This window comes from Vigna angularis, chromosome 5 (genome assembly GCF_016808095.1).
Source record: "Vigna angularis cultivar LongXiaoDou No.4 chromosome 5, ASM1680809v1, whole genome shotgun sequence".
In the NCBI taxonomy this organism is placed as follows: domain Eukaryota; kingdom Viridiplantae; phylum Streptophyta; class Magnoliopsida; order Fabales; family Fabaceae; genus Vigna; species Vigna angularis.
The window spans coordinates 38,984,858-38,994,873 of record NC_068974.1 but is presented as its reverse complement, the minus strand read 5'-3'; the positions used below and the strand labels follow the sequence as shown (position 1 = coordinate 38,994,873).

At 30.4% G+C, this 10,016-nt stretch overlaps 2 protein-coding genes across 2 annotated transcripts; both read left to right on the top strand.

Moving 5' to 3' along the window:
• Positions 1-1,924: 1,924 nt before the first annotated feature.
• On the top strand, positions 1,925-2,811 carry LOC108340199 (peptidyl-prolyl cis-trans isomerase 1). Its single transcript, XM_017577408.2, has one exon. It carries the CDS (start codon positions 2,029-2,031, stop codon positions 2,545-2,547), a length of 519 nt encoding a protein of 172 aa, XP_017432897.1. The 5' UTR covers positions 1,925-2,028; the 3' UTR covers positions 2,548-2,811.
• Positions 2,812-5,876: 3,065 nt separating this feature from the next.
• LOC108339588 (uncharacterized) lies at positions 5,877-9,426 on the top strand. The gene is made up of 7 exons (XM_017576741.2): positions 5,877-6,204; positions 6,296-6,354; positions 6,565-6,624; positions 6,712-6,781; positions 7,637-7,706; positions 8,798-8,824; positions 9,109-9,426. The coding sequence occupies exons 1-7, from the start codon at positions 5,974-5,976 to the stop codon at positions 9,156-9,158; spliced, it is 567 nt and encodes a 188-aa protein (XP_017432230.1). The 5' UTR covers positions 5,877-5,973; the 3' UTR covers positions 9,159-9,426.
• Positions 9,427-10,016: the final 590 nt, after the last annotated feature.

Here is a 10,016-nt window from a genome sequence, read left to right as displayed (position 1 = left end):
TGTAATAAATAAAAATAATGTATTTATTAAGATGACTTTTTTTAAATTACACTAAATATCATTATGATAAAGTTATTAAACTTTATTGAGATGATAAAGTTAATTTTAATAAATACCATATTAACCACAATTCATAATCTTTATAAAAATATCAAATTACACCGTTATAGCACAGAAAGAATATTTATTAAAAGAATAAATTTTAGAAAAACTTAAAAGAGAGTTCAATCCGTCATTATTTTTATTATTATAACATAAATAAATTTTCTCACATTTCAAATATTACTTTAGAAATTTGTATATGTTTATCATTTAATAGAAAGCTGGTATTTTTATTGTTTATTCATTTTATCTTAAATTATTTGTTATTTTAAAATAAAAATATAATATTGTCATGCTGAGAAGATATAAAGTAAAAAAATGGAAAATAGATGTATCATCAGCCTATTGTTTATAAGTCGTGTGAAAATAACATTCTGAATTGAAATGATTAACTGACTTTAGAACCGTTTTTCCAGAATAAGAAAAAAAAATGTTACTGAGAGCGTCCATGAAACCAAATTTTTACACGCATTTTTCATATTCTTCGCCTTCTCCTCCATTTATTTTTCGTGTACGTTGTGTTTTTCTTTTTCCCACGATCGGAAACAATATCTTATTAATATATATCTGGTTACTTCTTTGATTTGACAACGACAAACTTTTACTTTATTCTTTATTCTTCGAGACTATAACTATTTTTATTTCTATTTTCTATATTCCAATATTTTATTTTAATATTTGATCTTGTAAATAAAAGTATTTCAAGACACTTTAAAGTACCATCTCTATCATGAAAATATGTAAAATTAGAAATTAAAGCCTCATAGCCATAAATGACTATACAATATCATTATTATTATTATTAATTATTATTATTATTAAATGGCAATATCTAACTCTTATGTTTGGGAATTAAAGTGGACTGCATTGACTTGACACAGTAATCGATGTGTCGTGCCAACTACTTCTAGAGCATTTATAACACATTTTTTATATACAAAATGATTCAAGTTTCACTTTTCACTTAGAAAAGTGGTTTATATTTAAAAAAAAAATTAACTAGTGCCAAAAATGTATATTAAAATAATGTGATAGAAATAAAAGTAAAAAAAATAGAGACGTTTTTATTTAATGTTGAAAGAAGAGAACACTGTAGATGAATGGTCCCTCTTTTTATGAATCCTTGTCCACATTCATTACCACTATCTTTTTTCACATCAACTAATTCTCACGCTATCTCCACCAAATAAAATAATCTAAATTCTCACGCAAAGGATATATACATTTTATCACCACCTTTTTTTTCTTTTCCTATTAAAAAAACACAAAATTAAATATTTTTTAATTTAATTCATAAATTAAAATTACTGATGTTTAAGTATTATACCATAATTTTGTATGGTAATTATAATTTCAATTTGTTAGATAAATGTATTTAAAAGAAATATAACTAATGTCTCCTTATCCCGTGCTATCGTAAATGACGGAGCTTGATAGATGTATAACATCACTTAAAAAGATTTTTAAAATATAAGTGTCAATGTTTTAACATTTTTTAAAATAGTCTGGTGAAGGTTGTCGACATGTATGAATTAATTATTAAATTTTAATTTTAAAAAGATTATTTGATTTTCGTAGTAAAAGGAGGTTAAATTTTAGTAAGAAGAAAATAATTGGAGGTGATTTTTTGGTTGAGTGGAAAAAGCTTGGAAAGTCCACACCCATCAAACTCATGGGCATAAACACAAGAGCATATCCGTGACATCGGATCCGCTTCACTAACCCTAGTCAACTCCAAACTCAACCATGGTTAATCCAATTTTCTAACACGCGGCCACGTGTCCCATCAAACGGTCACTTCCGGAGCCATTTGCCAGCACGCGCCATTATAAATACTCTCTCTCTCTCGTCAATCTCAACGTCAACCAAAACCCTAATCCCTCTTCTGCTTACTCGTTGTGACCTTCATTTCCCGTCTCTGCAACTATGCCGAACCCTAAGGTCTTCTTCGACATGACCATCGGCGGCCAACCCGCTGGCAGGATCGTGTTTGAGCTCTATGCCGACACCGTTCCCCGCACCGCCGAGAACTTCCGCGCTCTCTGCACCGGTGAGAAGGGAGTCGGTAGGAGCGGCAAGCCGCTCCACTACAAGGGCTCGATCTTCCACCGTGTGATCCCGAACTTCATGTGCCAAGGCGGCGACTTCACCGCCGGAAACGGAACTGGCGGCGAGTCGATCTACGGCGAAAAGTTCGCCGACGAGAACTTCGTGAAGAAGCACACCGGTCCCGGCATTCTCTCCATGGCGAACGCCGGTCCTGGAACCAACGGATCTCAGTTCTTCGTCTGCACAACGAAGACGGAGTGGCTCGACGGCAAGCACGTGGTGTTCGGACAGGTCGTCGAGGGACTGAACGTGGTGAAGGACATCGAGAAGGTCGGATCCAGCTCCGGCAAGACCTCGAGGCCGGTCGCCATCGCTGACTGTGGTCAACTCTCCTAGATGGACGGCGTTGACCCGAGGCGGTTGTATCTGTGCTGGTGGCTCTGAATCTGTGTCGTGTTTTCATTGTCGATTTTTCCTTTTTTTTTCTCATGTCTAATAGAGGGATTGCGGTGTTATAGATCATCTCGAACTCTTCCCTTTGAATCCTTTCCTTTGTTTCTAATATCAGTATGTGGTCATAGAGTGAATCGAGTGTCATGAAAAACATAAAAATGATGAGCTACCTTCAATAAAAACTTAGGACCCTTATTATTCGCCTAATTTTATCTTTCATTTTCTCTTTCGATCTGCTTTTCGTTGTTTCTAAGAATGAATACTGTTAACTACCGTTTATCATGCGTTTGATGAACGCGATCTGTGTTGCCTCATCATTATTGTACTTTTACGTTGATATTTTAATTGTTTCTGAAGAAAATTTACGCGTTTGGATGTTTATGAGGGTTTTTGGAACTTTGCCAGAACTTTATTCAGCACGGTTTTGACGTAAGGATTGAGAAAATCGATGCGAAATAACACGTGCTATTGTCTGGCTCAGTATTCGTGTCCAGATTATGTGAACGTAGATTACGGACAGGCCAAAATATCTGCTACAGAGGATAATGCGTTGCATTATCTTCAATAATAATTAATAGTTAATCATAAAAATTAAATTGAAAACAGAGGATCATGGGGATGTGGTTCCCCGCCACCGCAGTTCCTTATTAGGGTTTAAGATTGGATTTGAAACATGATACTGGTTGCAAAAGATAACGAATATATAGAAAAATAGAAGCATTATAAGATGCTTGGTTATTTGTAGGTGGTTCAGATGTTGTGACATTGGAAGGGATGGGGTAACTTACTTTAACGCACACGTTTCACTGTTCTTTGTTTCCGTTTAGTGTTAGTGTCCGTTGCAGCAAAATCGAGAAAGGTAAATTACTTTACAGTAAAGGAGCTTCCTTTTTCTGATTTTTATTTTAACTTATACAACAAAGTTTAATTAATAGTTATTTCGGTTTGGTTTGTGTGGTGCAGATTAACTATATTTGCACGAATTATTTTTTAACTCTAATAATGTGATCCTTAAATTTTTTTTTTGTATTGTTTGGTCTATTCAGTGTCACTTGATATTTTTAATCAGAGTTGGTTTGATTGTTGACTGTTCGATCTGATCGGACAGTCATATAATATATGAGTGAAATGAGATGTGAGTAAATAATATAGTAAATGAAAAATTTGTAAATAATTATTTAATAATCTCATATTTAAAAATATTGTTTAGAAATATGTTAGATATTGTTTAGGAACCCTTGCATCGAAATTAATTACAATCTAAATATATATTTTTAACTCAAATTTTTTAGACGTTTTTTCATTACAACTATGACAAAATTATAAACTCCCTACTTAATATTAGAATAAGACAATGATATTTTGACAATATTTTTTAAACTTTTTAACACCATTTATTTGTCCTTTTATGATTGTATTGGTGTTTATGATTATTATTATTATTGATTGTAAAGTAATTTTGGACCAATCACATAATAACACGTAAATAATGTTAAAATATTGTCAAAATATCATTATCTACTAGAACATTAACACTAACATTAACATTGATGAGTGTGAGGTCGAAATATGATAACATATATTAACATTAACATTAACGTTTACGGGTGTGAGGACGAAATATGATAACATAATAAAATAAAAGAGTATGTAATAATTTGATCATTTAAATATTATTAAAGTTTAATGTATTAAAAATTAAATAAATATTAAAATACTTGTTAACTAGTTCAATTATAAAAGTTTTCCGAAGTCAAATATCGGTTTCAAAAAGATCTTAAATTATTTTGCTTTCTGAAAAAATTTTAATTCAGGAAAACAAGATTATGCAAAAGACAATTTTTAAATTTTAATTTAAAGGTAGAAGTAAAAGGAATTTTGAATATAAATAACAAATATTTCGAAAATATACATTCGAATAATAAATTACTTTATCTTTAATTACTTGGTATAATTTGTTCTTGTAGCATCATCTGTGATTCATAGTTTTTTAAAAAATTATACCGTGTTATACAATGTATCCTTCAATAAATTATGAAATTAAATTTCAACGTATATTGATATTAAATATTATAAGTTAATCAAGTTAACGTATTTTAGTACGTTATCACTTAAGAACAATATTTGATAATAATATTTCAAAATTTAGAAATAAAGTTCAATTAAAAAACTAGTGTATTAAAACTATTTAACGCAGTCAACAGAAGGTTACATTAGTTAATAAAGGTAGAATTGACTAAAGTAATGGGTTTGTTTGGAATTACATTCACAATAAGTGAAAAATTATTAATAATTTGGTAAAAATATTAATAGGATTCAAAACAACACATTTGTGTAAACTAATAAAGAAATTATTTGTTTATTAAATTATGTTACAATTTAATTTAATTTTTTCTCTCTCTCTAATAATTTATGGTAGCACGTTGTTTCGGTGTTCTTTTTTCAAATTGCTTTATAATAATAAAATTAAAATTAATTTTAAAATAGAATAAAATTTAAAATTGTTTTTCACTCTATCTCCTTTTTATTTACTTTTAAACCAAACCATATCCATTATTACTTTTATCTATTTCTCTATTTTTCTATTCTATTCTACCTATTAATTTTACTTTATTTATCTCTTCTTTTCCAAACAAAACATCAGTTAAAAGGCAAAATCAACCAAACATGAATTACGTTATTTTAAGTTGCTAAATGAAAAAAAAAACTTTTCAGAAAAATAATAGGAAATTTTGGTTGATACAATAGAGTAGAGTAAATTACCATTTTAGTCGTTCAGATTTCTTAATATTGTGAATTTGGTTTTCTAAATTAAGAAATACTAAATAAATTTTTAAACAAACATTTCAATTGCATTGGTAAAAAAAACTATTTAAATTATATATTAAAGCAAAGTGGTTAATTTTAGACATGAATAAAACAATTATAAAAAGAAAAATAACTTTTTTACACCCATTGATCACTTGATAACTTATTTTTAGAAGTAACACGGTTATTAAAAAAATAGACTTTTATATTTATAAAAAATAAAAAGTAAAAGAGTGTAGAAATTTGTTAATGTGAAAATACAATAATATCATAATTCTTAAAAAATAACAAAAAAAAACTTATTTTAAAATGTTATTATTTTAACATATAATATGCAAACATTTCAAATTTTAGGAGAATAGGATGCTTTATTTATTTGATTGCAAAGAGCATAAAGAGACTTTTTAAATATATATATTTGGCTCATCTTCTGACTTTAGAAGAAAAAAAATAAACTACACTTGTAATCAGAAATTGGCCATTTACCAATTTATCCAAAAAAAAGCGTAAGATTGTGTGATATTGTTTGCTTCCTCAGAAACCCTAAAAGTTGAATCATAGATGGAACTGACATGGTTGAGTGCCATTCTGGTGGGAGCTGGTTATCTTGCTTTGGGTTACTTCATTGGTTCTCAGTATCCTCCTCGTTTCATTTTCTCACGTAAATTATTGACGAAAGACAACGATGCTACACTTTTCAACGATACCAACAATAAGAGAAATAGTAAGTCCAAACTCAAAGACCCTCTTCAGATTGAACAACTAGCTGACATTCTCGATGATTTTAAGATGGTACGCAAAAATCCCTTCTTTTTTTTCTTTTCTCAATACCCATCTACTCAATCTTAATTGGCTGCCTCAAAAATTGTTCCTTTTTCTGCAGATTCTCGTTGTCAGAAATGATCTTAAAATGGGCAAAGGGAAGATTGCTGCTCAGTGCAGGTATGTAGTTTTTCAAAGTGTTAATTTTGAATGTGCTGAGAGTTTGAGACTTCTATCAATCTGGTTGTCTAGTTTGTGGACTGATTTATAGCTCTCTCTTTTTCATTTATTTTTATCTTCTCTTAATTTCTATCGACTTTTATGTTATTAATGTTCAATAAAAACCTGATAAATGGTTCGAACTCACTACTTCTTTCTGTTTTTTGGCAGTCATGCAACGTTGGGTCTCTATAAAAAGCTCCTTCATCGAGCACCAAAGGCGTTGAATAGGTACCAGAGTAACTTTGATTACGCTTGAAGGTTACTCTGCATTGTATAATTTCATTCTGAAGTCTACGTCAATATCAATGTATACAGGTGGGAGATGTCTGCGCAGCCAAAGGTTGTTGTCAAAATTGAAAGTGAAGAAGATATGCTTGCTATGCAGGTGAGTATTATTTAGGGAAATTTTCTGCATTAGCTATGTTTTTGTGTGATCTATTTTATAAATTGCATTTGGTACTTGGCTCCTATAATGCATCTAGAAAGAATGTTAGCGGCACACTTTTTTATTCACTGGATACTATCGACAGAAAAATATTGAAAATCACAATTTTTGGTTTTCTTATATTTCTGAGTCTCACTCACCGTTTTTGAAGTTTCTAATGAGTTTTAACCAATAATAAGTGTGTTATAAAGGATGCCTTAGAAAGAGTGTGTTGTTAGCATTCCCTATACACATTAATCGGTTATTTGATCACAATGAATTTTGATTGGAAACCAATTAACTTTAATTCAATAAGAAAGATGTAAAGTTGCCTATCTTTTGCTTTATCTTGTAAAAATTAGGTTGCAAGTTTTGTTGTAGGATTTGACCCTGTTAAAGGGGTGCACATTAGAGGATAAATGTGGAGAGATAGCTGTTAATGGAAAAGTCAATAGCTAGATTGTAACAGTAAACGAACTGTTAAATGATGAAGATATCAGTAGTTGATTTTCACTCAATAGTTATAAGTCCACACTTTTTCCCATGAAGTGAACCACATGAAGTAGTTTGACCATTACATGAGAAAATATGCAAAGCAAGGTCAGCGACTAGGAGTAAAATAGAAAATTCACACTTTTTTTGACACTTCAACTAGTGAATAGAAAAAGGAAAAGTCAGTTTTTAACTTATTGGAAGTGCCTAAAGTATTTTTTGCTACATTTTTTTCCTTACCATTTATCTTGATTCTTTTTATGCATGGCTCCTTCTATCTAAAGCTGGTTTTTGTTTTTCCCAAAATATTGCTTAATGAGTTAGGAAAGGGCTAAATCTCTGAAGTTACCCACCCATATCACAATTGATGCTGGGAGAACACAGATTGCACCAAGTGAGTATTTGAAAATTCCTCTAAGTAGTTGCTTATAGATATCAAACAGCTTTTATCAAGTATCAACTAACTAGTTGTCAAGTTGTATGAAATTTTGTGAATGAGAAATTTCAATTCTTAAAAAGTTATTTAAACGACAATACTTACTCTTGCATTAAGGGAATCTTCTCTTTCTCTCACACTTTTTGCCACAGATCTTGGTTAAATTGTGTATAATGTTACTGTATCTATGGAAGTCGTCGATAACCTTCTATGCCCGCATTTTCTCCGTGTATATGTATTGGATATGTATCTGATATGGAAACTCTTAGATGCTTCACCGGTATCTTTGAAGTATATAAGTTTCTTGACTTTTTGAATCTAACGAAGACAGTATACGATAAAAGCATAATGGTAAAAGCATAGAAACATTGCCCCTTGATGAACTCAATGTTGAAGCTATCCTCTTTACCAATGATATTCAAGGACAGTATACGTTTTATTCCTATATGTTGGCAGTAGGCAATGATATATGATAGCAATTGATTATAATTTTTTTTATTTCATTACAGTTCACCAACTCCTTGATTTAGATTTTTGGAATTGCAACTATATATTTATTATCTGTTATGATGCCATTATGTGTATACATGTATCTTGCACATATTGTATCATATATATTTGAAGAGTAGTTGTATTGTGTTGGGTTTGTATTTTATCCAATACTTGGACTGTGTCTATGCATCATAGGAAGCTGTGGACAGCTAGAATTGCAACTAGAGTGAGTTTCACAGCATTCCACTGGAAAATGTTCATTCCATGGTCGTTTTTTAATATTGAACTTTAATTCATGCTCGAAAATGTTGATTCATGCACACATTCTGAATAGTAGAGTTGCTAAATTGGTTCTTTGGACTGTATATAATTTGTCTATCTCGTGTGAGAAAAGCTTGTTTGATTTCTATGTTCAATAGTAAAGTTAGATAAATGACTGGTTTTACTTTGGTTATTCTATACGTATTCTACCTGTTTTATCTGTATAATATGATTTTTTTGTATATATTTAATACGTTTTGCAGTTAATTTACATTTATTTTTCCTTTTTGTTCTAGATTCCAGAACAGTGATGGCAATTCTTGGTAATACTCTCCTCTACTGAATGAACTCTTTTGGTTATGCAAATTCTTCTTCTTTTAATTACAAAATAGTATTTTTTTTTGTCTGCTTTCGAATATTTGTATATGAAATAGTAAAAGGAAACAATAAAAAACTGTTTTATTATTTTCTATACAAATCTTTGAAACCGGAAAATAAAATGATAATTTGGTGACGTTTAACAGAGAGTAAAAACTGATTCTTATCATTTAGATTTTCATTTTATAGAACTAGAAGTAGTTTGATGTAAGGTGATATTGATGTGCAGGACCCGTTGAGGTAGTAGATGAGGTAACAGGTGGACTTAAACTACTATAGTCTTCTGTCGGATCAACATGGTGCTGTTGATCATGAACCGCGAGTGTTCACGAAGGATAGCAGCTCGAACTAATTATGAACCGCGTGAAGATTTGCTGTGTTCTTTGTCTACAAAATGATTTGGGATTAATCTTTAGTTGACAGTGATGATGATGATAATGATGATGATGAAATTTTTGTTTTAAAATCCTGGCTGATAAAAACTGTGGAACTGAGTTCAGTTTGTATGAGATATTATTTATATCAGGGTGATTCTTGGCTTCCAAAATGTTATTTATGGTGATTCCATAGTTTTTGGATGGTGGTTCTTGATTGATTTTCTAAGGTATTTGAATTTCTCTGTCATTGGATTTCACTGCATAGAATAATTTCTATAGAAGTCAAGTCTTACAACAAAACCCTTGCAATCCAAACCATTCAACTGTGATTAGTCAAAGTCTTTTTGGGAAGGCAAATATGTTTAAAATGATGAAGCCCAAGATGTTCCTGAATCAGATAATTACACAAAGAAGGAAAAAGATTACCTAGAAATGTGGCCGATTTTAATGATAGTCCAAACAAAAGATGCAAACAAAAATGCCAAACCAAGCTTTCTCCTAAATATAGATCTATTTGCTGCACAAAGTCAACACTTAACATGATTCAAATTAACTATTGTAAGTTCTAGAACCTAGGTTGATCCTAAAATATCCACAATAAAAAATTGTTTCCTTAGGGAATCAAGAAGTTTTCCTGCCTTCACTTTTAGAATTTGTTTGTGTAAAATTTTGATATATTTTAATTTTTAAAATTATAAAATAGATATAACTTTTTAAATTTAATTATATTAAATTTTTTAACGTATTAATATAAAATAGG

What these genes read in the sequence shown, in the direction of transcription:
- LOC108340199 (XM_017577408.2), top strand. Translation starts at nt 2,029, where the DNA reads ATGCCGAACCCTAAGGTCTTCTTCGACATGACCATCGGCGGCCAACCC.
- LOC108339588 (XM_017576741.2), top strand. Translation starts at nt 5,974, where the DNA reads ATGGAACTGACATGGTTGAGTGCCATTCTGGTGGGAGCTGGTTATCTT. An exon ending in TTCTCGATGATTTTAAGATG is followed by an intron (nt 6,205 to 6,295) that starts GTACGCAAAAAT and finishes CTTTTTCTGCAG; the next exon opens with ATTCTCGTTGTCAGAAATGA. An exon ending in AACAGTGATGGCAATTCTTG is followed by an intron (nt 8,825 to 9,108) that starts GTAATACTCTCC and finishes ATTGATGTGCAG; the next exon opens with GACCCGTTGAGGTAGTAGAT.